Source organism: Drosophila kikkawai, chromosome 3R (genome assembly GCF_030179895.1).
Source record: "Drosophila kikkawai strain 14028-0561.14 chromosome 3R, DkikHiC1v2, whole genome shotgun sequence".
NCBI lineage: Eukaryota > Metazoa > Arthropoda > Insecta > Diptera > Drosophilidae > Drosophila > Drosophila kikkawai.
In genome coordinates, this window is record NC_091731.1 from 14,921,044 (window position 1) to 14,948,649 (window position 27,606).

Below are 27,606 nucleotides of genomic sequence, written 5' to 3' on the forward strand. Positions count from 1 at the left end.
ATAAAGTTCTTTAAGTTTCAATTACCAAATTAGTTCCCGATCCGAAACCCAACTTAATGTCTCAAATAAAAGTGCATTCTTTGGTTAACTGCTCTTGGCTAAAGTCAATCAATTAACCAAGTCAATTTCCATTCGGATCTTCGTTATTGGCCCACCATGCGGGACATGCTCTTTCGGCCCAGTCCGAGAAGCCTCGAAGCTGTTGTACGTGCGTTTGCTTTTACAGTTAGCTGCTGGTCACCGTGCACTTTGGCTAACACACAAACTCAGGTGTGTACGTGTGTGTGATGGGTCCCAATGCCCCTATCAAACGGCGACGACAATGCAAGCGTCGCCTCCTGCATTTTGATGACCCGCTGGCTCTCTCTCTCTCCAGTATTTAATTCAATTAACAAATCGCGAAACAAACTCTGGCACCCCTAATTATCCAAAGAGGAAAAGCGGTGGGAAAACCCAATGAAAACTGCATTTAACCCTGCACTTGATTGCCTTGCTTTGAGTCAAGGTGAAGGCGTGGTGCATTGCCATTCAAATTCGACAAATTCCCTGGAATCCCCAAGCCCAAATCCAACGTGACACGACAATTTGACGGAATCTTGTGGGTCACCAGGCAGCGGAGCAATGACAGAGCTGCAGGGCCCAGGATACGACGACTCCTAGCCGAGCGAAGCTCTAATTGACACAGCCCCGAGAGTTGCCGTTGCTAGAGTTGCAGTTGAAGTTGAAGTTGAAGCTAAAGGAACTGCATGGAAATTGGCATACCGGCAACCGCAGGCGGGCGAAATAAGCCAAATCACTGCCTAGACTGGATTGGCCTGGCCGGGACTGGCCTGGCAGGCTAGAAATCTGTAACTGTAACTGCAAATTACAGAGCTGCGCTGCGGTTTTCGGCCAGCCTTTTTGACTTGACTGCAGCCAAATGACTTTTGTCTCGGACCAAACCGGAGTGGCTTCGCAGTCATTTGCTGTCAGACATCAGTGCCAACACCCGCAGCGTTTTTTGCCATTTCAATTGGAAACAACTCAATCAAATTGCCTAGACCAGGTCGGTCATTATGCAGCCCCCGCTCTGAGCCCCTCCAAAGCCGCCCCATTTTGGCCTGCAATTGCCACAGAAAGAGAAACAATTCAATCTAATTTTGCACACATTTCTGGTTCCTCGAAATTTGCGTTTTGGCCGCAGTGCAAATGTTGCGTGCAGCACTCGAACTCGAAACTCTGTACTCCATTTGGTGCACTGAGAGAAATAAAGGGCAAGTTACAAAATATATTTAAATAAAGAGTTAGAAATGTAACAGTATTTTTATATCTAACTATATATATCTACTATATATATATATATATCTACTATTTTTTACAATTTCTGACCTCAAAAAAATATCTATTATTGTAACTATAGGTTCCTTTTTGCGCTCTCTGCATATATAGCCTGCAGTCTGTACTGTACTCTGATCTCTGCTGCCCCGCCCCCTTCCGCCGGCCTCCTTTCGGCCCGGTCATAAGTGCGCACGTTAAATTTTATTGCCTGCGATTCGAAAATCGGCACACAGCGGCCCAGGCAAACTTTAATTTATGAGCAACTGTTGATCATGCCCATGTTTTTCGGACTCTATTGTTGGTGTACTATGTTTTTTTTTTTTGTTTTTCCTATTTATGTATCTAGATATATGCTAGCCGTGGACACAGTAGCCGGAGCCACTAAAAATTTACTAGCTGACAAAAATTGGGGTACTGCATCCACTAGATACAGACCCGTTCAAAGTGCCTTTCAACAGATTGTTTCGTCCATCAGCGTCAACACATTCGCTTTAGATTTTCTTATTCATATTTTTCCCCCCCCTGAAATATCGTCTATTAATGCATTTTGGGCCGGGAAATTGTGGTCCTAAAAATTGCAATTGAACGATGACAGTAAATATGTATATGATAAGTGGTATGATAAACCCATTATTTGCCTTACAAATTACGGTCAGGAGGAGGGGAGTCGGTGCTGACCACAGTAGACTCCTCCCAGTTCGAGTTGCAGTCACCAACACTTTGGGGAGAACTCATGACCCTTCCGCCAAACCACATCGACTCAAAGTCGGATTCCGATTCCGATTCCGATTCCTTCTTGGCACGAAACTCATTCTTGGCCAAATCATAAGCAGCCGGCAGGAGGCGGTGGGGGGGGCCAAAACAAAACTGCAATGGCATTTTCGTACTTTTTTCGCGTTCCTTTTGCTGCGATTTGAATGCAGAAATAAAATTTTACGATCAAACAAACTATTCGTGCAGAACATTGGGAAATTGTGTTTACGTTCATTGGAACGTCGGCAATGGATACGTTTAGCTGGCGAGGAGGGGATCTTCCGCGACTGGCGGGGGGCGGTAGGGGGGTTTCGGGAAATGGTTTTAAGGGGCAGGCTATATAGGTTATATGCTCCCTGCTATTGGAGTGTCTCTCACCCTGGTCTCGCTCCTGGTCGAAATGCAAAATGCAGAATGCAAAATGCGAACTGTGAATGCATTTCAATAATTTGCCGTCGAGGGGCCGTCGCTTAGAAAATTATTATAAATTTTTGCTCTCTCCCCCAATGTTTTTCCACCTCCCCTCACACTCCCCCTTTGGCTGTTTTTGTTGTTGTTGTTGCTGCTGCATTGCCATTATCGTTGCCTTGCCGCTGGCTTTGTTTTTGTTCTGCTTCAATAATAATTTTGACCCACTTTTGCGCTCGACTTGACTTTTTATTGTACTGAAATTAAGTATTATTTTTTACGCTCGTTTTTCTTGTTGCTTCTTTTTGCTAGCTGTTCTCCGCGTATTTTTGAGGGCAAGACAAACAGTCGCTCATAATAATATTTGTACATAGTCTTGCCAGCAGCAGCAGCAGCAGCAGAAAACAAAGCTAAACAAAATAAGCAAACTGGCAAATATTTTTCAAGTCTCGGCTAATTGCCACTGCCAGCCAACTTGGATTTGAATTCTGTTTTTTCCTCGACCCACCTTCCTCCCTTTATTTTCCTTACCTCCCCCTCCTGGGAGTCACTGCTGTTGTTTTGTCGTAAGCTTTCCCCGTTGTTATTGCTAATTTCTTGACGTCACCTAAAAAGTTGTACTCGTCATTGGCATTATCCGCTGAAAGGGTGGCCAATGCTTCTCAGTCAATTTGCATGGGAAATCGTTTTGAAAAGCTACAATCAATACCCATGACTAATACATTGACTAGGTTTTAAGCCAAGAGTTTTTCTTTAATTCCAAGAACTTGCTAACACAATTTATTCTTTCATAATAATTAATTGTAATGTCGTAACTGCTGCGACAATTTTCTTACGTTTCCCATGGGCTGCTATGTAAAAACTTGTTGAATAATTATTTACAGCTTTTGATATTGTTGTTGTTCTGAATTTGTTATGTATTTTTTGTTGATTTCTTTATTCTTTTTTTTTTTTTTGCAACGGTAAACTTGTTTGTATTATTTATTATTGCTGTTATTGTTGGTGGGGGCCTGTGCATGTGTTGTTCTTTTGCTTTTCTTTGCTCGCTGCAATTTTCCCATATTGTTTGTTTTTACAATAAACGGCTGCTGCCGGAGGGAGGGATGGGAGGTAGGGAAGGGCACGGGTGGGAGGGCATGCTCCCCCGGCGGTTGCTGTTGTTAATCATTGCAATTACAACAGCAGTGGCAGAGGCAACAACAATGCCAGAGCTAACTATAACTGAGTAACCTGGCCAATTGACGCTTACACGCTTTCATTAGACGAACGACCCCGAATAGAGAGGGGGGACGGTGGGCAGCAGGCGGCAGGCGGGTCTGGGGATCAGTCGAGCGTTAAAAATTAGCACTGACGCAACGCATTCGCCGCGTAAATTGACATTTACGCGATAATTACGCGCTTATTATATTTATTACCACTTTTTTCCGCATTTAATTCGCTACCTTTTTTTTTTCGCTTCTCGTTCTTTTTTCTATCATTATATTTCCTTTTATTTCTTTTTTTTATTTCCCCGTATCATTATGCGTTCTTTGTCTGTCAACTGCAATTGGAGGGCCATAAAGAGACAGGCAATGAAAGGCTCTGTATGGGATAGGATACCTGAGAATCAGGGGTGTACAATTTTCAATGGGAAAATGAAAAAATCTGGCAAGGAATTGGGTTTTTTTAATTTGTATAAGTATTTATTATTCATTAATTAATTTAAGGCTTGCATAAATGATAACTTGTTATTATAGAATCAATCAAGGAACCTATGATTACATCAAACCCATTCCCAGTGACTGAAAACCGGCAAAAGGTAAATATTATTTAAGCCCTGATTTGTTTACCTGGCAAATTAACAAATACGGGAAATTAAAGAAAAGCTGCTCGAGAAAAATATAAAGTTGTGTTTACTCAAACTATCAGGGCAGCGGGGAGGGTGAGGTAGAGTGGTTGCTAAACTATGTAAATTAATAATAATAAAAAGAGACGCATTTATGGCAGAAGAATGCCTAGTAGATTACGGCGGGCGGAGGGGGGTTGATATTACGTCGCATTACGCGAGAAGCGCGTGTTGTGCGCAAGGTGAGCGGGTTGTTATCATTGCACACGTGTGTGTGTGCGACTCGCTCTATCAAAAGCCCGTAAAGAATATGGCGACGATAGAGACCCGCCGCCGACCGCACTCCCACTCCCTCGCTCTCCCTCTCCAGCCGGAGAGCTTTGTGCTTACAGCTTATTTGCGTATCTGTGTGTCGGGCGGGGGGAGTGTGCGAGTATCTGTGAGTGTGGAAAAAATACTTCCGCATTCGCATTCGTATTCACAGTCGCGCGGATTCGAAACAATAACAACTTAAAACTAGAGGGGCACCGGTCCCCCAATGATAAACCGAAATTGCGGCAAACCCGGCAAAAGCACCCGGCACTATTCGGTCTCAGTTTCAGTTTCAGTTTGAGTTTGAGTTTCGTTTTTAGTTTCAGTTTTAGTTTTGGCGTTGGCTTTTGTTGTAGGTTTTAGTTGCTGTTGTGGCTACACACACTTAGGGTGTCCGTGTCCCCCCAAAACAGACACACATGGTGCCACATGCCACAACATCTCGCGCTCTCCGCCATTGTAATTAATTAAATTAAACTGGCACAGCAGCAGCAGAGACTCGCGCTGAACTCAATTGAATTTTATTTGAATTTTATTACAGACAACAACGGAATGGAGCGAGAGCGTTCGCTGTTGACTTTGCGCTTGTTTTGGCGCATTGCAGTTGCTCTTTTTTCATCGACAGCAGGCAGTCTTTACAGAATTGACACGAGGAAAATAAGAGCAACTTTAGCAGCAGCAAAATTACTAGTAACTAGCTGCACCACTGAGAGCAGCAACATTGTTAGCAACATAAACATTAGGAACTTGCTGAAGTAAGAATTCCAACATAAACCTCAGCATTTTCAATACAACAATACAACAACAGGAGCAACAATTGGAACAGCAGCCACAATTGCAATCTCCAACTACATTTGTTATAGATAGATTTCACAGCAACAAAAGCATCACCAACACCTAAAGGGACTGTAGTTATACAGGAACTTTAAGAGATGCAATAAAAACAATGTTGTAACACCAACATCTATACCAATTCAACAACAATTCCAACACAAAAATAAGATTATTTCCACAGAAACATAAGCATCAACACCTAAGGGGATATGACTTCTACAGCAACTTTAAGAGATTGCAACACCAGCATTTATACCAATTCAACGACAATTTCAACATAAGCATCAGTAACTTCAACAATCACAGTAATAATTCCAACACCAACTGCAACAATATCAGCAATAGTTTTCACAGTAACATCAACAGCAACACATAAGCCGCAGCAACACACGAGCCGCATCAACTGCAGCAATGCACATCAGCAACATTGCCGCCTTAGTTTTAGTTTTTCCAGCTGTTTTCAGTTTCGACTTTGGATGGTCGCTGCTGGCTTTTGCGACGCAATTGAAAAGCCCCTCTAAAGTCTCCTGCTATCCCCCCTATCAATACTCCGAACCCCTCCCGCACTACCACCCACCACTATAGAGCCCCTCTCCGCACTCTCCAGCCCCCTTATCAGCCATATGGCTGGACATGACGCGCCACTTTTGTGCCGCCTGCCTGCGCTTTTTGTTTTCAGCTTTCAGTTCCGTGCGCTCTCTCACTCTCTTCTGTTTTTTCCCTATTTCTTTTTTTTTTTTGCTTTCTTTATTTTGATTATTATTGTTATTATTTTTATTATCAATTGAGAACGTGGCCGGCATTCAGCGCTGCCTGCCGCTGTTGCTGCTTTTTGCACACTTGACTAATAGTTTCGACAGCGGCGCGCGAAGCTTATCAATTGAAATTGAAATGGAATACGCAACCATCAGTGGCGAGTGACAATCGCTTCATTTGCAAGTCGGACATTGAATGCTCTATGCGGAATAGATCTAGATCTAGATCAAGCTGGCTTAAAAATTGATACAAGCGTTTCCTGATAGCATTTAATCTATCTAAAAAATATTATTAAAAAGATTCCAGCCTATCCATAATTACCGCCTTTACACGTGCTGTCTCTGGTTAAACTAAAAACTCTAGTATCCCTATCTGATAAGAGCATTCACTTAGACTATGACACCCGGCGCGACTGTTTGCCTTCGTAATCAAATGTTAGTATTTCGTATTTTGTATTTTTTGTCGACGTCGTTGTCGTCGTCGCCGTCTTTAAGTTCGACGTAGTCGTCGCGACGTCTGAGCGGGTAGTAATTGAAAATTTGAATTATTTTGCAATCAGTTGTCGTCCAGCGGAGCCCGGCGAAAGCAAAGCAGGCAGGAGCAGGGGCTGGGACATGGGCAAGTGTAAGCCGTTCTTAGGGGGGGAATTTGGTGGGAACTCTTTATGTAAGTGCAGTTACAGGGGGCGGCGGCGGCGGCGTCTATGCTAAATAGCCAGGGCGTGGCCGGCTCAGGGCGCAGCCGGGCGACAAGACGGAGGCACAATTTTATTATAGATATTATACATGGATCGGGCGATGTCCGTGACTTGCTGGCCGGTTCCGCTAATTTGTCGCCACTTATAAATTATTGATATGGCCCAGTCTCCACAGACGCCAATCGTTGCATATTTATGCAAAAATGAGTAAAAGCCAAAAACAGAGAACACGAAACGAACGAAGAAGGAACGAATAAAATATGAATAAAAACGGGTACAACCGGCAAAATGTTGTTGGGCGTTAAGGAAATTATTAAACCCGGTATACTTGGTAAATTTAAGCTTTTTTAACAAAGATATTAATATAAGAAATTGAACATAAATTGAGACACACTTTCAAGAATCAAATTAAGTTTTTTAATATATATTTTTTAATGTGTCAAACTAATAGTGCTCACATTAAAATATAAAACTTGGTACTAATTTTTTTTCGTATGTCAGAAAAGTCAAAGAGCCAAAGCCATAAAGTCTTATGATTATTTTTTAATATTCCCTGTTTTCTTTATACTTTCATCTTTAAAATACATGTAGAATCTGAGTGGTACTCACTTGTGCTGCGGCGTCAGCGGCGGTGGCACCTCAATACTGTGTGTGGTGGTTCTGCGGCGGTCGCCACTCATGTCGGCGAGTCGTGCGAAGTCCGTGTCGCGATCCTGGTCAGCCAAGCGGGCGGAGCGTCGCGATTCCAGCAGACGCACTTCCTCCAGGCGCTTCTTCAGCTCAATGGGCTCCTGGGAGAAGAGAAGGAGACATTGGTTAGTCAGGGACTCTTATCGCAGTGGCTTGTATTTATATGGTATATATTTTTCTTTCTTTTCGTTTGTAGTGAGTCATTCGCTTTAATTGTTTGTGTGCAACTTTATTGAGCATCCCATTAAAAATTAATGACCCAGTGTGGGCACTTTAAAGCGATTCCTAATTGAGCAAATGGCAATATGGAAGTACACATATTCCTTTCGGTATCTGCATCGAACATTGTTGCATCTGTCACGCAAGGCGGGTGTTTCTAAATAATAATATATTTGTCTATATATTCGGTGGCAAGTTACCGGGAAATCTGATTCGATAGAAAGGCAAAAAACGGGGCCGTAATGATTTCCGAGAAGCGTAGACCAATTAAATTATAGTTCACAGGGCGGATTGGCGCAAATAGTGGCGATTCAAGGTTAATTACAGGCCACAACCGCTTTCGTAAGCCCTCCTTACACGTAAGCCCCCGCCGAGTGTGTGCACCAGGTGAGTATGCAAAAAATATACAAAACAAAAACAGAAAACAGAAGAAAAAAAAACTACCTAGGCGCGTGGGCGCTAATTGAGAAACCAAGTAAACTGCATCCGTAAGATATTGTTTTGATACTGCTGCGCTGCGCTGCGGCAACCTTGAATGAGGTCACTTGGTAACAGCGAGCACTACGAGCGACGCCTTATAGATATTTCCTTATGCAATCACCTTTTCGCTTATTTTCAAGATCTCGCCGCTCAGCAATTGATTGTGACACTTATTATGCCAAACATCTGCATTCAGTTATTTTGCTTAATTTATTTTTTGTATATTGTTTTAGTTATTTATAAACTCTTAGCCGCTATGCGCTGTTTCACTTCTCAATTGCACGAGTATTTATTTTCTAGCACTGATTTTTGTATCGCTATTGGCTGTGTTTTGAGTTGGGATTCACTTGCTTTAGCTGGGTTTTTCCACCCGGTAGCGGTAGCTATTTGTTGAATGTGCGTTAATTGGGCACAAAAAGCCGGCCGGCAGCGGCGGCTACGGCGACTATAACGGTAGTCTGGCAAAATGCGTCAGCAGCAGAGGCCGCGTATCTGACGGATACGCCGCATTCACACGCACTCTCACGCTCACGCACACGCACTCGCACACACACTCTCTTACGCGGCGCGCGTGTTTATTTTTAATTATTCAAATTTTCGCTTGATCTTTTGTCGGCCAACTGGCTGAATTTGAATTTGGGCTAGTAGGCCTCGTTCCCAATTTGTTTTTATCCGCTCTCCGGCCGAGACTTTGGCGTTAGCCCGACTTCTACGACTCTGCGACTCTGCGACTCCCACTTCACGCGCCCCTGGCTTCGAACCACTACGACTTCCACTTCACTTGCACTTTTCGGCTCCCGGGGCTTTTCCGGTCTTCTTCTCGCTTTGCTTTTCCTCGGAGTTGCTGGCGGAGTGGCGGAAAACTGGCGGCTGCTCGGTATTTGTGAATTTTCGTATCTCAGGCTGCGTGTGATGGTGCGAAAGGTTCGCGCGCGCTTTTAAGAATGATTCTGTGTAGCGCTCGCCGCGGCAGCCGGGCTTCGGGTGGGTTCGTTCGGCGCGCTCGGCTCGGTTCGGGGCAGCTCGGCTCTTGCACTCGGCCGGCCTCGTTCGGCTTCGGCCAGCGCACAGTGGGGAATTTGCAAATTTTTATGGTAGTCATTTTTATCGAACTAATGATATTTGTGTTTTGTTTTAGGTAAACCTCTTAACAACAAAGTTTCATTTGTGCGTATCTTACAAACATTTTGCAATTTTGTAAATGTTCTTCAAGATAATTTTTTTGAAATTTTAAAGTCACGTTTCGTATGATTAACAAAGAGCCTAAAAATTAAGAAAATGTCAAATAGAAAAAATTTTGTAATTTTTATTTTTAATTGTTTCCAATAAAATTGCCGGTCACTCCATCAACAAGGCGGACCTTGTATCTGCCAGATACACACGCCCCGTATCCGCATCGTTTCTGTTTTAGGTAAACCTCTTAACAACAAAGTTTCATTTGTGCGTATCTTACAAACATTTTGCAATTTTGTAAATGTTCTTCAAGATAATTTTTTTGAAATTTTAAAGTCACGTATGATTAACAAAGAGCCTAAAAATTAAGAAAATGTCAAATAGAAAAATTTTTGTAATTTTTATTTTTAATTGTCTGCAATACAATTGCCGGTCACTCCATCAACTTTTCTGTATCTTTATCTTTAACCAATTAAAAAATATTATATTACTTTGTTTAAATGTCATTAATTAATTCCATAAAAATTGTAATATTCCCCATAGTGCAGCGGTGCGGCTCTCTCGCGCCTGCGCTCACACACACATTTGGCATTGGGCAAATTTTCCGGTTTCTCACGACGTTTGTTTTTGTTTCTCCGCTTTGTGCTGGCTTTTCGCATGCTTTGCCGTTTTGTTTATGTATCTCAATCTGTGCGCTGCACTCGCTCTCTCAGTGCGCCGCCGCTCTCTTTCACTCGCACTCGCTCCCCCGCAGGAAAGTAACTCATTTACGTAACTCAAAGATACAAGTGATATCTTTGTCGTAGTGGCTGCATCTTTGAGCTTTTCCGCAAAAACTTGCTTTATATAACGATCGTCGCCACCACACAGGTGTGTGTGTGCCTGCCGTCCTGCTCTTTTCCGATCGCGTAGCTCACTTTGATTTAAGAGCAATTAACTTTGACTTAAGAGAAGCATCTATCTTGTTTATGACGCCGCGGCCCAGCCTCAGCCTCAGCTTCTTTCCCGACCGTGTTTGTTTTTTACTGTTTTCTATGCTTCCACTTCCACTGTGTTTACTGTGTTTGCTGTTTTCCCTGCGAGCTGAGCTCACGCTGGGATTTTTACACTTCGCCGGGGATTTCTGGCGGGTATTTGTGCTGGGCTTAGGACTTAATGCCATCATCTTTATGCAGTGTTTATGGCGGACACACTAAAACTTGATGAAGCACTTGCACATGTAGTTCACGGCTCTCTTAGGGGAGGGAGCGGGGTGGAGTGGAGCGGGGGGCGTATTTCACAAAGGGGGCGGTCAGGGGACCAGTTGGAGGTTTCTAACTTGAAATAGTTTAGGTAGGTAAAGCGAAGATTTAAACTAGAAGATACCACGATAACATAAAGATTGAAAAATGTAATTCATTTTGCATTTATTTATGATTTCTTTGTAATGTTTTATAACTTTGTTCAGTTGATTCTATCATTTATTTTTTGGTAATGTTAAATTGATAATTATTAATTTTGGAAGGCCGAAATTGTTAAATGAATTATATTATTGATGTGCAGTTTCTGTATTTCTATATTTTATAACTTTTATTTTTAGCTTTTTGTTATTATTATTTATGTACTACATCTGCATTACTTTAGTTGCCTCTTCAGAACTGTCTTGCCAGCGGGTTGCTTGACCCCGTTTCCCTGTATTGAGTAAGGTCTCCCCTTATCAGGGCTTCAACTGAAATTCCATGGAACAAGATGTTTGTTCAGCGGTCTGGCGGAACCTTAGCGACCGCAGCGGCACATTCACTTCGCCACAACCAGTTCTGGGTTATCGGGGCTTCTGCTGCCGCCGCCGCCGCGCTCAAGTGAAAGTGCAAACTTGTTTGTCACTCGCTCCGAAACGGAGATTAAGCGGCTCAAAACCCCATTTTTGAAACGAGGCGAAACCAAAATATTTGGCCGGAGAGTTCCCGCCGATTAGGCTGACCACCGAACTCGGATAGCACTTATCTGTGCGGCAAATGCTGGCCTTGCCACCTCAAAAAGTGGGCAAAACCGCTTAAAATGCAGCCTGGGAATACCGCCGAAGAGCGATTACAAAGCAGACGAAGAGTCTGATAAGCGGCATTGATAAGCAGCAGCGACCGCAAAGGCAGGGCCGAAAAACAACAGGGTAAACTATATCGAACGAGGGCCGGCGGACCTTGTATCTGCCAGATACACACGCCCCGTATCCGCATCGTTTCTGTATCTGTATCTGTATCTGTATCTGTATCTGTATCAGTGGCGCATGCGCTGAAATTTGTCACATCGCCACATCGTCATTATGTTTATCGGGCAAACGTGGCGAGCTCCGATTCCGATTCCCTTAGTGAATGTCTCTCCAGCTCCTGCGATCACTTGGAAATGCGGTAACGCGTGCCGGAAACCTGAGAGGCATGCTAAATCATCAGAAATGAGCTCAACTTTTCGCAAATTCCGAATTCAAAACGGGCTCCCCTGTGGGCCACTCAAAAATGTGTCGGAAGTGGGGCTAATTATGGCATATCGATTGCCTGCTAGATAAATATTTGCTTAGAGGTGAAAAAGAGCTGTGCAAATATTGTCCTACATAGCAATTAGATATCTGAGGGGATTGCAAAGTGATTCTAAAAGTATAAAATACATACATTTCATGCAATTTAAATTTGAATTGTTTGTTTATGTTGAAAGCTACAATCCATCATATAAAGTCTGCTTTAATCTCAAACATATTTTGTAAACGATTTTAAACACTTAAAGTGTAATTTATGTAAATAAATCCCAGACTTACACTTTGACTAATTTATGAGGAGCACCCCTGCTGATTTTTAACCATAACTTAGCCCTCCTCTTTGCCCCGCTGATCATGCCACCCCTGATCCCTGATCATGCTTCACTTCCCTGTCCTGCTGCACCCCTGTAATTCAGTAAGCACCCCCCGCTGGCTGACTGTGTCCATTGACAGCCAGTTAAACCCAATTAAAGGCTATCTGCCCGATGGCATCTGTAACTGTATCTCTGTATATCCATCTGTATCTGAGAGTGGCTCATTGACCGGCCATGGGTTGGCGGAGTGGTGGAGTGCCGGAGTTTGTTTTTCCGCTCGCCTCATTTGTTTGACTAACCCAATGCGGCCCAGAAGGTTGCTGCAGCTAATTGCCCATTACCTTGGGCCGAGGCAATTTTTACTCGAGCCGGCGAACTGACTGCAGCCCAGTCTTTCAGAGACTTTCAAATGCCAGTCGACGAAGGCTGCCTGCTGCTGCCAGCTGCCGCCAAATGACGACGTCGTCTTGTGCAATGATCTCCGCCGATGCACTGTAAATTGTTTTAGTCGTTTTTTAATGGCTTTCCATTTAAATAAAGCAGGCTTGAGGAGGTAACGAAAATAAAAATAACAAGCCATATAAAGCCAGCATAGATTACAGGCTTCAATGGAGGGGTTTGTGAAATATGTCAATAAGTTGTTTTCAATTTATTTAAGAAATCAAAGAATGTTATTACTTGTTTTTTTTTATTGGTTTTGCTGCAAACAACCTGGTTATTATCCCAGTGTTATCCCTGTCTCCTGCAACTGTAATTTTCGCAAGAATACGCTAGAGTTGCCCACGTGCCAAGCTAGCATTTGGGTTAATTGTCTGTGGATTAGGCAGCGGCCATTGTTGCACTTTTGTGCATTGAAAGCCGCTTAGCGCCTGGCATTTTTGACACCCTGCCGCCGATATGGGGAAATATTCGCTGGCATACAACCGACCCGTATATATCGCATATATAGTCACCAGTCTCCCTCTCTCTGGGGCTGAGTCAGCTGCGGAGCGCTGAACGATAATAAATTCTGCCATTGTCATTTGACGCGTTACGAAAACGGAACATTCGCCAGCCGTCTGTCTGGCTTTGTCTTTATTTACACGCTTAGTATAGTATAGTATACCTTTGGAAATGCTAAGAGCACGAGTATAAATGGCCATATCAGAACTTACGTAATGCCCCATGCTCCGATCATGCAACTGCGCTTCGACTTGGACTTGGAAATCGATGGGGAAATGGAAATCCAGCCAGCAGAAAATGCAATTGAATGACAAATTGTCTTGGGATCGCACAAGGCACATCGCGCACCCGCTGACTCAATGGCGATATATGCTTTTTCGGATTTATATCGGTTGCCGGAAGTGTGGCGGTTCACATGGGCGGGGCGCGGGCATGGGCTCTACTCCCCCCTTGCGACCCATTTGACTCATTCAGCAAGTCGCAAATGGAATTGAATATTGTTCGCATTATTTCTTTTTTTTTTTCGTGTGTGCCTTCACTGTGTCTAAATTGAAAGCCACTTAACCCATTTTCGAGCATAATGCGAAACAGTTTCGAGCTGTCCAAGGGGGGAAGGGGAAGTCTGCGGCACGGCACACTCTCTGTTATGCTTTATTAGATCTCGGATGCCACCGAAGTTTTCATAAACAACCGCAGCAACGGCGGAGAAGTCATTAAAGAAACTGTATTTTCTTTGGGCAACGTCGGTGTTTTTGTGGGTCATTATATAAGACCGATCACTGAATTTAAAAACCGAACACACACAGACATGTAAGCCCAATTCAATGGGCTTTCGCAATGGATTGGTCAGTGAAAAAAATGAAGAAAAAGTTATGCAAGTTGCAGGAACACTTACAAAAAGATATATTGATTTCTTAAAAGTATCTGAATAAGAAACCATAAAGATGGTAAGCCTATAAGTAATTATTATTATTAATATCACAATGATGCTGGGTTTAAATCTAAAAAAAATGCACAATACTTGTCAAGTTGTTTTTATTAATTTCTTTAAATAATCTACAATTTCACTATCTTCTTTCGTATGAAGTTGAATTATTTTCATTAAATACCAAAATATATTTTCAGCATTTTCCAGTTTAATGTAATCATTTTTGCTAGCATTTTAAGTCTACTATATATTGTTTTCCAAGTAATTACATATAGTGAACTTTATTTCCCAGAAAATCAAACCGCTTTTGATGTATTTTCAGATAAGATTCTTATTAAATAAAGTACTATAATTAAAAAATTTAGAAACCAATACATTTTTTTTCAGTATGTTACACAGCTGTGATCATCGATCGATCTTTGATCCGCTGATCGGTGGGTGGTATTGGCACCACCCGTGGCTTTTAAAGCTAACTCGAGTTGAGCACCACGAACATTATGCAAACGAGAGGAATCGCGGCAACTGACACCTGTGACTGTGAGCTGAAATAAGAGCTCAATTAGGCGATTGCCGCATAATTCGTTTTCCCCGGCCAGACAACAACTTTCTCAAAAAAAAAAAAATCAAAACGAAAATGTGGCCAGCGGAAAAAACACTTCAAACTCTGCTTTTATTTTTTATTTTAGAGTTTCTAAGTAGCACGTACGTAACGTGGCTAACGGTTAATTTCGCTGGCAATTGTTGTTGCTTGGATTTTCCTTGTTTTTCTTCGTTTTTTGTTAGTTTTTATTTGTTGTTGTATCTCTGTCGAGACAGCATAAACATAACTGTAATTGCGGCGTAATTGCAGCGGATAGAAGCGGAAAACGAAAGTGCAGCGAATAGAGGAGCATTCGTATAATAATTGTGACCCAAAACAATTTTAAATGCTTCACAATTTCAATCGCCAGCGAATCGAATTTGTTTTAACATTTTCGAAAGCGCCCCCCTTATATTTTTGAAGGGGTGCCGGCACTGATTTGCGAGGGGGGGGGGGGGGGGGGGGTGGTTGTGGTCGTGGTGGTGCTGCAACAATGAAATTGAATTTGATTTTTTGATCGCCGAGCCAAGCGAGCACTCCACGAAATATGACCAAAGACCAGACAAACAGCCAAGTGAAAGTAAGAAAAAAAATAAACCGAAAAAGTGAAACAAAAAGCAACGTCTCGGCTTTCATGGGTACACCACGAGTATTATGAAACGCAACTCGTTGGGAGTTGGAAATAAAAGAGGAGGGGAATGGGGAGTAAGGAGGAACGGATCGGTTCAGGTGGAGCCAGGTGAGCAGACAAGCTGGCAAGTCATGGCGCCGCCGGTGCGCAGTCGCAGCTCGGCAGCAGGTGCGAGAAACTTTGAGGCAACGGCATTGACTCCACCACTCCACCACCATCAATATCGAATTGAAATTCAAATTCAAATACCACTCGTGTTGAGTCGATGGCGTTGTTCGCACATTTTGGCCAAGAGAGCGTGTCTGGGGGCCATAGACGCATTCGCATTAACGGTTAATTGCCAAAGTGGTCCACAGATGATGATGGAGCACTCGACTGCAACTCGAGGCTAGGCGATTGACTTGTCAAGACCTCGAAATCGATAATCCAGTGGAAGACAAGCTGTATTTCAACCTCAGGGATGCAAAATATTTCAGAGAAATCGCTTACTGTATATCGAATTAATCGAAAACGAGCAGAGACCTTTTCATATTCTTAGAAAAATCGTTTAGATATTTCCAGCAAGTAATATTAAGTTTAAATTCTTAATAATACTTAAACGATAAGCGATAAACATATCGATAAAATCGATTCCTAACAAAAGCAATTACAACCATCTTGGCAATGTTTTTGAATTGAAAATCTCTGTACAGAAACATTTTTTATAATAATAATTTTGAATACATATTAAAGAATACCATTTTATAGAAAACCTTTTGGTTATCGAATATCATCTCAGTTATTGTTCGTATCCGGTTCTGCTTGCCATCCCTAATCTACAACAATTGCTCCTATTCAAGAGTCTTAAGACAAAATGAAACCATTTACAGTTCCAGATTGATGTTCGTCGGGTTGCTGGGCGGCTGAAAATCGAAATTGGTAGCTGAAAATGCTCGAGGCAAGCCATCCGGCGAGCTACTGTTGCTGCCTCTCCGCACGATTACCGTTATGTCGGCAACTGTCTGTGTGTGTCTCCATTTGCCGGCTAGCTGCCAGGCAGCCAAGCTACCTGCTGATTTCAAAACATTAACTTAATTTTTTCCCATTTTTCCTCCACCATCGCGCTGGCACTTGGAATTAATTATGCGTTTGCGCTCAATTTGTAGCCCAAGTAATTTACTGGCGGGGGGCGAGGGCGGAGGAGCGGGGCAGCAGCGAGTGGGCGTGGCCAGACGCTGTAGCAGGTGAAAGATTTGCGGGTGGCTTCCCATTTGGATTTGGCCACGGCCTCGTGGAGTTTCACAATGGCTTGAAATCGCGCCGCCTCGGGGCCTGGGCTCTGTGGCAACATCTCCGAGTGGCTTGGCTGTAGGCCGATAGAAGTTCGGTAAATAGAGATTTTAATTAAACGATTGGCCAGAGACCGGCATCTTGCACTTCTGCCTGGACTGACTAATGGTGCAGTGTGTGTGCTAGGGTAATTAATTTCCCAGTGGGGCGCATTGGTGAAAGCCACTTCTGGCTGTGGCACTAGGGCTGGGGCCATTAGCTTTGGCCCCAAAGTCGCTCATACGAGGCGGTGTCATCAGTACCTGGCCACCTGGGCGTATGAGTGATCTTGAAGCAGGCAGCAGCGTTTTCTCTTCACATTCAAATCAATCTAAAGCCTGTTCTGGATTTTTCAATTTCTCGCTGCTTTATGGCTTTGCCAAAGCACACTTTCCACCACCAACAATAATAACAACAGCGGTAATCACACACATCTGCATCTGTTAATGCCAAGGTGGCAAAGTATCTATTAGATGCCGTTAACTGTAACTGCAGTCTTTTTATTCGCTGGCAACACGCAGTGCTCGCGACTCTCTGGCTGCAATTACGGGGACAGGAAACGGCGAATCAGCAAACAGCGGCGACGACGACGACAACGATGCTTTGGGGATCCAGTTGCATTATCCTGCGGCAGCCAAATGCCATAATTTTCCATGGCAAGCACGCGCGGGTTTTTCGCCTGTTTGATTGGCAGCTCACGAAAGCCTTTTTAGAGCCATAAAACTTAATGATTCTCGAGTTAGCCATTTGATAAGCTCCCCCCCCACCAAAATGCATAGGGACATGACGAATTCAAGCCATTATCGGCAAACATGGGGCGGCGTGCCCAGATACAGATACGAGTTAGCGGCCGGCGGAGTAATGAGCCCGAATGTGGGCCAGCTCATGTCGAGGCTATGGCTATGCAATTATGCTCCGCGGAGAACGAGAACCGGGCCAAGGCGGTCCGCGGCTCATACTTGTACTCGCACTCGCACTCAAACCCAGATGTGGAGCCGAAGCCGGAGCATTATAATTATTTCGCTTCACTTTTGACATTTTGCCTCGGCATCCGCTATCTCCTCCACCTGGGCAATTGTATCTCGCTTTCTGGCCAGAACAACACAATGGGAACAATGAGGCCCGGCACTAAATTGGCATTAGCATTAACCCGGAAACTTACGCAGCTGCGCCTGCTTGCCTCCCAGGCTGGCGGCTGACTCATGTGGCAAGTTGCAACCGTGTTGCATGCAGCTCCAGCTCCCTGCCTGCTGCAGGTGTGGCCTGTCCCAGTTGGCTGAATGGCTGGCTGACTGGCGGAGTTGCAAATTAACTTGTTTGCCATGCGATTAGATGCCGCAAATTTATGGTTTATATGATTTTGGCCAACCAAGCAAGAAGTGGGCCAGGCCGGGCCAGGCCATGCTCTGCCCATATGCCGAGAAGATGATGATTTTTCCCAGCCAGTGCCGACGCATCTGCGTCTGGGTGACCCACTTGCCAAACGGAAAGTGAAAACACGCCTGGCCTTAATTGAATATTTGGGCCATTCGCCTGGCGTCGTGGAAACTTATAAAATTTGCAAAAAACTGCGAAGCCGCACAATGCAAAAAGTTCGCCTTTTTGGAATGCGAAACGAGTTGGAAAGTGCGAATTTTTGCACGTCTCGGTATTAGCATAAAACGCAAAGCCAAATGCAAAAAGTAAAAATAAAAATATAAAAAAGCGGCAGACAGAAAAACACCAAAAACTACAAAGACCTTAGAGACCAAAGTGCTTAATGCGTTAAATGTGCCAGAGATATAAAAACAAACTATTTATACATTTAAACGGCTTCATTAAAGTCGCGGGGAGGCATAAATTAAAGCGGTTTGCTGAATTTACAAAATAAGTCATAGGTTTAGAAAGGAAAAGTTGAAATTTAAACCAGAAATATAGACTCTTAAGGTGCAAAGCTTTTCTAATAATTCCAAGCTTGCTTCATATCTATTTTTTGCATAGAAAATAATACTTTAATAATACTGCCAAAGCTATCTTCAAGATATACAGATCTGGGGAGAGCCATAAGAAAAAAAAACAGCTCTATTGGCCTCTGGCGATTCTGTATCTCAAGTGAGACTCGGACTTCACACTAGCTTAACACTTTCGAGTGGCGGCGAATAAAAAGTATCTCATGGATGCCGCTCGTACGTGTATCTGTATCTGCGCCTGTGCAGCCAGCTGCTGATGTGCTACGCAAACAATGATTGGCATTCGCTGCTATCTCTCGCCGGCCGCTTTTTGCTGTTGCCTTTCCTTTGGCTTCTGCTTTGGATTTTTGCTGCTGCTGCCTTGTCGAAGTATTTGCACTCTTTGAAAATTGCCAAGATGCGAGGCGCAGGAGGAGGAGGCGGGCCGCTTTGAAAACTTTTGAAATTGTTGCCCATTTGCCATGATATGCCAGGCGGCGGCATGGGCGGCATGTGGCATGGGGCACTTGCTGGCAAATAACTTAAAGCCGGCTCATGGAAACAAAACTTTAATTAAGGAATCTCCCTCTCCGGCTTTGTTCACAAAGATATTAACTGGCTAGAGAGGCTTGTGAACCCGCAAGCAGTTACCCAACTACATAATTGAAAGTGGATTCCCAATGCAATCGAATGGAAGTTGAAGTCGTAATAAACAATACAAAAAAATAAGTAAAGTAATTGTCTAAAACTACTAAAGTATCTAGGTAATTTTAAAATATTTTATGATATATAATCGTTATGTTTTTTGGTCCTTCGAGCCGTATTTCACATTATTGCACATCATAAATCTCAGAATAAAGTTTCCCAAGGCTTTTGCAATATCAAAAACATTAATTATAAGCCATGGACTAGCATTTCCTTCACTTACCAAACCTGCAGCACTTCTAAACTTACGCTATATCCCATACATCTAGGGGTTTACTTAATCATCGCACAAATCGCATATACGCACCTGCAAAGAAAGGAGAGCATAAAAAAGTGGGTTAAAAGGCTGCTTAACTGTTCAATAAAGCGTGGCAACAAATGTTGCATTTAAATTGCCGCAGCAGGAACACCGGCGATTGTAAATTTGCCCGCGACTCTATTTTTTTTTTTCCAACAGCTGTTGTTGCCGGTAAACGTAAACACCTGTAAGCCACAAATCGCCGGGAAAAGACTCGCAGCAGCAGCGGCAGCCACAATTGCCGCCATAAAGCAGTTGGATTGTTTAAGTTGTTGCATAAAGCAAAGTTGGGCGAAGTGGGAGAAGAAATCGCCGGCTTTCTGCCTCTGTGCCGTGCGAAAAAAGTGAAAGTAATGCAGCGTAGTTACGGCAACAATGGCCAAACGGTAGCCAATAAGCCATAAACAACTAAAACAAACTCCAACAAGAGTGCTACCTCCTTGCTTTAGAGAAACTATATATAAATTTCCACAGGTGAATGAATTTGAATTCAGCAAAAGGCGGCAAAGGCAGCTAACTTTTGCAACTGCAAAACGCCAAAGATTTTGCAAGGCAAAGAATATGCGGCGGTAAGAGTGCCGGAGGAAGTGCCGTGGTAATTGAGCGGCTGTCTGCCCAGAAAGGTTGAGTTGTCAAAACTAACGAGCAGCACTAAATGATCAGCCATAATGTATGAGAAATCAACAGGCAAACTACGAAGGCTAAGTACACGCAAAAAAATTATAGTCAACTGATTTGGGGTGTAATAAATACAATACATAAAGAAATCTGTTAGGGATATGACAGGGAAATTTATAAAAAATATACATTTGAAACTCTCTTAGACATTTGTTCTGAATTAAAGGCATCTTTTTGTGCGCCAAGTAATTGAATAATTAATTTATGTTCAAGTTCAATTTCAAATTATATTGCAGTGTATGCATTTGAATGCGGAAATGTTTGCTTTTCGGGTTGGGTAAATGTTCGAGTAAATACAGGCCAACACGGCGAGTATCTGTATCTCTGTGTGGCTATTTGGCAGTACTGTCAACGGTGTGTGGGCTTGTGGTCAAAACGGAGGTGGATTTGCGGCTGTTTGTTGGCAGAAAATGTTAACGCTAGTTCGAACATGGCGCTGCCTTGATGCCTTCCGCTATTTATCTTGCAGATACGCCTTGACAATTGAACAAAATGCAGATATAAAAACACACCGGTAGGGCAGCAAGTGGGAACATGGACGGGAGATTTATGCCGCCGATCAAAACAATGAGAATCGAAAAATGTTCTTCTTCTTTATTGTCTCCCCAAGACCATAAGCCAATATTTACCAATTTGTTTGTCAATTGTCTCATTTTTCACTAGCTGCAGCTGAGGCGTCGTCGCCTACCTGGCTAGTTTTTCTGGGAATAATCTAGGCTTGTGTCGTACCAATGACCTTTGACCCAGGGAGGAATGCTCAGGCAAAGGCACAAAAATACACACACGCACACAAGGGAAACACTTGACTCACATAGATACGCGGGAAAGGTATCTGCGGCCATGTTTCGGCGCTCAACACCTTTTCCCCGGAATTCTCCAGCATTCTGACCGCAGTCAATGATTACGAGGCAGCTCCTCGGTCTTGGCTCTGCCACTTGGCCGTCTGCACTTGTATTTACTTTGTTTTATCTTTGTCTCCGTCGAGGCATAATATTTTAGCCAGCTTCAGGTGCTGCGAGCGGCCTAATTAGAGACAGAGAGCGAGCCACGCACAAGGGGGAGATAGCCACTTAATTTCGAGACAACTGCATGTAATTAAAGGCGAAAAATACCTGAGACCGAACCTCAAACACACTCAGCAGCCTGTTAATTTATTCAAACTCGTTGAAGCCGCCGAAAAAGAGGAAAGAAAAAGAATGTGAAATGGAAAAAGATACCTAAAAATAGTCACGTGGTAGAATGCACCCAAGAGAGTTTCCCTGCCCTTGTCGGGTTTTTCCCCCCCGCCCATGCGTATGCGTGGAAATGTTAATGGGGTCATTTGCCCGGCGGCACATCGAAGTAAAGGCCGCCCCGAACACCGCTGCTCAAGTGCATTTATTTAAATTTCACGCTTTGGTCCCGGCATCGTGTGGGGACTCGAACTATATATCCCAAAGAGCCTGCCCTTTTGTTTATGGAAATTTGGAAATTAATTATGAGATGGGAAATATATTTATGGTAGATTAATTTAATTTTTAAAAAGAAATGTAGGGGAAGGGTGGGACGAATATATTCAAACCGTTAGAAATATTAACTGAATCTATGGAATAAATAAGAAAAAATAGCAGAACAGCCAAAAAGCTGCTAAAATACTTGCTTGAACCTCAACCTTTTGTTAATGGAATTATTCACCATAAAAAAACCCCTTCGCTTTCGAGCCATAAACTCCTCCTCTATTGGCCATATTCGCTCTCACTGACATTGGTTTTGTAATCGCAACAATTGCATCATTTGCACCTGCATAGATAGCCGCGCAGAAAGTTTTTCTGTACGCTGGCCAACACAACTGTTGGCCAAGTTAACAACTACCAAGCAAGCGCTTATCAGTCGAGTGTTTCGTAATATTTTTGGCCCGCTGTTATCGGGGCGTAGCGAGTGCAAGTGCAAACAAAGGCCACCACACAAAGCATGTGGCCAACGCTTTGGTTTCGGGCCAACAATTTCCGCAGCGGGTTATCGGCCCTCACGTGCCTGTTGCACACTGAGTGTGCCCCTGCCCCGCCCAGCTAATCACTATCTCTGGCCGCTAAGCGGAACGCATTCCGCCTCCTCCTCCTCCTCCTCCTCCCCCTCCCCCCCCCCCCCCCCCCCCTATCACCACACACGTGTCATTTGCAAATCGCGACTTTGGCACGTCCCAGATTTTGCAGGGTAAACTAAAAGCCTGACATTAATCTAGATTTTTGCATTTTTCGCACAGCTGCGTCAATCTTTTTTTACACTTTTTGTTTGTATTTCTTCGTCTGAATATTGTTTTTTTGCGCAGAATCACAGACAATTGTTCGTGTCTTTTGTGCTTTATTTCTAATTAGCTCATTATACGCCACTTAATAGCTCATTGTCACTACTCAAGTCTCTAATCGTCGACTGGCATTCGATTGCAGATGCATCTACTATAAATGCGCACTTAGCAATCGCCCTTGTGGAGTGACAATAGTCATTACTTTTGATTTAATTACTTGGAAATAAGCTAGGCTACGAAATACAGTAAATGTTCCAGGAGCCTCAAGTTAATTTTTTGTAAGTAAATAAAATGGAAATCAGCACTGAAGTATACTGTCGGAGTGGCACACTTTGCTTAAAGATTTTATTTCCCCAGGTGAAAATTCCTCAAGTGCTTTTTATGCACACGTTCAACAATGAGGAAATCTTTACGAGCACATCTGCCGCATAAAGTGTCCGCCTCGTGGTCCGGGGCAAAGAGTTAAAGCCGCTGCGGAGTCCAGAGACCGCGTTGCAGTCAACTTGTTGTGTTGCGGCAATTAATTACGGCCGGCAGCGGTTGACAGTTAACTGGGCTGCTGTTTCGCAGCGGCCGCTTTACTATTTGATCTTTGCACTTCGATAAAGAAACGTGTGGCGATGCGTGGATCGGTGGGGCAGCCAACCAGGAAGCGTGTAAGCGAGTTATTACCCACTAGCCACGCCCACTTTGTCACTGTTTGTGTGTGACATTTAAAAGGAAAATTACAAAAACTGTAACAAGGCCAAGCTTGAGAGTCTATTTTATTTGAAATTGGTTTAGTATTAAATATGAACTGTTAATTTGGGGTTAGAATACATTTTATTTTAATTTATTTATTAAAAAAAAAAATAAAATAATTGCCATAGGAATTCCGGCAAGAGGTTAATTTTCAAACTCTTGACAGCACACACAGACCCCAGATCATATTTGTGAGACATTTATTATTGCATTCTCTCATTAGCCGGACTTCTTCACTAATTTGTTTACCAATTTATTATTTTCTGTGTCTTTTTTTCGGCTGGGAAATGAGGTCAGCTTGAAGGGAAGCGGAAAATGCTCGGGGAAAACTGTCGAAGCGTTAAGCAACTAACTGCGAGGCAGGTTGGGGCAATCATCTTGCCCTTGTTTATGCAACTCACGCATCGAAAGAAACGAATGGATGGTTGGAAAACTCAAACACAGACACAGACATTTTCCACTTTTCCGCTGTCAGTTTGGCGTTTTGTTTTACATTTCAACCGCCGCCGCGGAGTGGGTTAATGGAAAAACTTTGGATTCAATTAGAGGCGAGGGCTAAGGGCAAGCAGCCGATACAACGACACAAAGATACAAAGATACAGTTGAGGCATTCGACTGTGAAGTTCAAATTACAAATTGGGTAACAATTGGAGGAGAACTCTCGTAGCTCGCAACTCGCAACTCGCAACTAATAAACGATATTTGTGAACTCTTGACTCGACTCCATGCCATTCCAAACCAATTCCAATTCCACTTCCAATTCAATCAAGTCAGCCAGGGCCGTTGCCGCGGTTATTATGTAATATCTATGTACACACACACAGTACTACATATATCTCCAGCCGAGAATCGAGCCAGCGAGCGCAAGGTCTCGCCTTTGCCATCTATTTGGCTGTCAGCATTTGGGTCTTTAAGCCGCAAATGAAAAATGAAATCAACAAAAAACGAACGAAAATTGTTTACAAAACGATACGCTTGGCCCCAGCGACACCCGGAGACCCGGGGCCACTCCCAGAACCTCCGAGACTCAGGACCGGACCCCTCTCAAGACTCTCCTGGCTTTTCCCCTAAATGTTGGCCATATCCAAAAACTGTAAACCGCGCAGGCGCGGCTGTTTTACTTGACGGTTTGCCACATAAATTTTGCAGGCAATTTTATGCAAAGCCACAAACAGTAAAAATAAAGGAAAACAAAAAGTGGAAATCCCGCTTTGCATACTTGCCCCGACGCCTGATTAATTTATAAGTTTTTCTTTTATTTTTCTTTTTTTTTTTGGCTGTGACATTTGAGAGCAGAGCAGAGCGGCAGCTCGTGCCTGGTTCGCCTTCGACCCGCCTTTTTTATTTGCTCATCCGTGTTCGCGCCCTTGTCGATGCATATCTGGGCATTAAGCACAACACGAAACATGGAAAAAGTGTCCGAAACATCGTCGTCGTCGTCGTCGGGAGCATGCAATTTTCCAATTTGCCTAATTGCCTCACTTTTTTTGGCCAGCCATCGAGCCATTTTATTGTGCCACAACTAATGTGTGTCTTGAGACGGGTTTTTGTCGTCCATTGGCAGCCTTTCGTAATGCATTTCGGAATGCTAATTGAGTGATTAGAAACGACTCCGTTGCCATGAACTAGTTTCGGTGGGAATACGCTCACGTATTTTCCATATTTACCATATTTTCCATTAAATATATGTCACTTATTTTCGGCATTCTGTGTGTGGGCGGATCATAAAATTTACATATTCTCAGATCGAATGCAGCTGCACACACAAACACACACACGACACGCCATGTTTGATGTTGCCCCAGAAATGCCGGCGCCGCCCCCGCATTAACCTTCTCCGGCCACCCCCTCTGTCTTGGCTGCCACTTTGAGCCATTTAATTAGCCATGAAGGCCCGTCGCCGTATGCGTCACTATCTTGGCCAAAATGCTGCTTGTTAATAACATTCAAAGCCGATTTCAAGTTAATGGCTCCCAAGGTGGGCTTAATCCAGCTTTTCACTTTGAGCCAACTAATTAGTAACTGCAAGTTTTGGCCAGCATAATGGAAGTGTTTATGATTAAATAATGCCCTTCAAAGGCCTTCTGATTAACTTATACCATTCCGGGGGAGTCGGAGTCGCTGACAAACGCCAATTTCCATTCGATGCTCGAAAATGTCTCAACAAGCCTTCAAGAGCGTACGAAAATCTCAAGATTGATTCACTCGAGGGCCACTTGAAAGATGCCCGATTCGGGTTATACAAAGTGCATGTTAAATTAATTATGCGCCGAAAATAAAAAGAAGAACACGAGCGGCAGCAGCAAAACGAGAATCAAGCCAACACGCGGCGGCATTAACTCAAACAGAAAGGAATCAAAAGCCGCTCAAGTAGCCGTTCAGGTTTTTTTTTTTTTTTTCACTTTTGCAACAGTCGGCAGAAAAAACAAAATACAAAAATGTTTTTTTAACACTTTTAGCAGACGACAAGCCGATAAGCGGCTACCAAAAAAATAAAGGAAACACTTAAAAATGGCTAAGGGGGAAGGAGTCGACTTGGTAAGTACTCTTAAATAGGGATTTTTAGGGATTAACAAAGCACTAACTTTGAGTAGTTGAAGAGGAAAGATGAGAGAATACTATGGTTACATTTAAAGCAATTATTAGTTTAAAAAATAATATTTTATGTTGCTTCAAGGATTACATGAATTCAAAGGTTGTTTATACAAAAATATACTACATGTTATAATCCCTTAAGATTCGCCAGCTTTTCAAAACCCCCCGCCAGGGTATCGAATTAAAACAAGGAACAATCTGGCCGAAATGGACATCAATTTTGTTAAGAGTTGAATGTGCCATCAGCTGAGCAAGTCTCAATATATATATGGCCGACTTATCGCGATCGGGCCGGACATTGTCTTGGTCATTTGCTTAAATGAGTTGGCAAAATAAATAAGCAGGGCTTACAGGCCGAGTGGGTGTGGCCGAAGGTGAAGGAGCCAACAGGCCAAAACCACTTTCATGCGGATTTAATTTTATGACTCCTGATGCCCGCTGCACTTGCCAGAGATTTCTCGCTGGTTGGTGGATTTTTCTTGCCCGCTTTGAATTAGTCGCCGTCATAATAAAACCGTTTAATTTGCTCGCTGTGACATTTTAGTGGCAATTAACTGCGACAGCAACTTTGTTGCATGCAGCCGCAACAGAAACAGCAACAGCAACAGTTGTTGGCCAATTTTGGGCCGGCCCGGTTGCAAGCCGGCCGGTCTGAGCCGGCCATAAACCAGCTGTCGTGTTGTGGCTTGCATTTTCCACTTGGCAGCTCCAAATTTGGCCATATTCGTCGCTTGTTGTTAGCCAGCCGGGCCAGACAATTTGGCGTTTTATGCAATTGGCCATTGCAACAACTCTCGACACTCGACCGTAGTCATAAGTCCGCTTGGTATCTGCTTGGCAATATCAATCACACAAAACACAGACTGCCTGCACTCCAATTTGGCCATCAGACTGCGAGGTGATGCTGTTTTGGCCAACGCACCGAGCTAAAGGCTAATTGAAGTGGAAACAATGACCTTTCATTGTGGAAATTAGTCACAAACAATTTGTGTGGCAGTCGCTTTGATCGCCGCGTGCCGCTGCCCAAATAAGGTTAAATCTGTTAAATATTTATCAACCCGAGAAATGAGTGAGTGACTCGAATTAAAAGTGATGGCGATTACTCATTACTCACGATAAAGAGGCACAAGAAAAAGGAAATTAAGGTGATGTGAAATAATGATTTTATCCCTGCTTAACTTAGGGAGCTAATAGCTAGGTAAAGATCGCGGTTGGAGTGAACATCGTCAAGGTAATTGCAGCCCCAGGATAAACTCCGGCTGGAGATTGGTATTAGAAGGAAGATCGCTGTGGCTTAATGCCTCAATAAACCCACTTCCTTGTTATTGCCAATACATATATCGCAATGTGGCCAACAAGCTGTAGGCGGAATCCACGGAATCGGCGTGTTCGCGGCTAATCAGCCGCTCGTCGATCGCCAAACGACATGCAAACCGAGTGCACTCCATGGGGGGAAGATACTTATATCGTGCATATATCGTTGCCACATCAAAGTCAATGCCACCAGGCAGCCACGCAGCTCATTAATCAATGCCTGGCACAGCGCAAAACAAAGAAAAACGAACGCGGGCGAGTAAAAAGCAAACAAAAAGCCACTAAGTGGCGACACTTCCTCAACTCACGCCCCCAGAGGGAAGCCAAGTTAACTGAAACAATAAAGATGATGCCGCCGCGATGACTGCCTTTCAGAGGAACTTCTAATTA

At 43.5% G+C, this 27,606-nt stretch overlaps 1 protein-coding gene and 1 long non-coding RNA gene across 2 annotated transcripts in view; one reads left to right on the plus strand and one right to left on the minus strand.

The window, feature by feature from the left end:
* Positions 1-27,606, minus strand: part of Glut4EF (Glucose transporter 4 enhancer factor) — a 118,722-nt gene that overhangs the window by 51,306 nt on the left and 39,810 nt on the right. The window contains exon 2 of the mRNA XM_017180041.3: positions 7,512-7,693. Within this exon, the coding sequence (XP_017035530.1) occupies positions 7,512-7,693 (182 nt within the window). The remainder of the gene's footprint in view (positions 1-7,511; positions 7,694-27,606) is intronic.
* On the plus strand, positions 6,776-7,894 carry LOC138928813 (uncharacterized). The gene is made up of 3 exons (XR_011445212.1): positions 6,776-6,829; positions 7,494-7,717; positions 7,789-7,894. It is a non-coding gene; the product is annotated as an uncharacterized lncRNA (long non-coding RNA).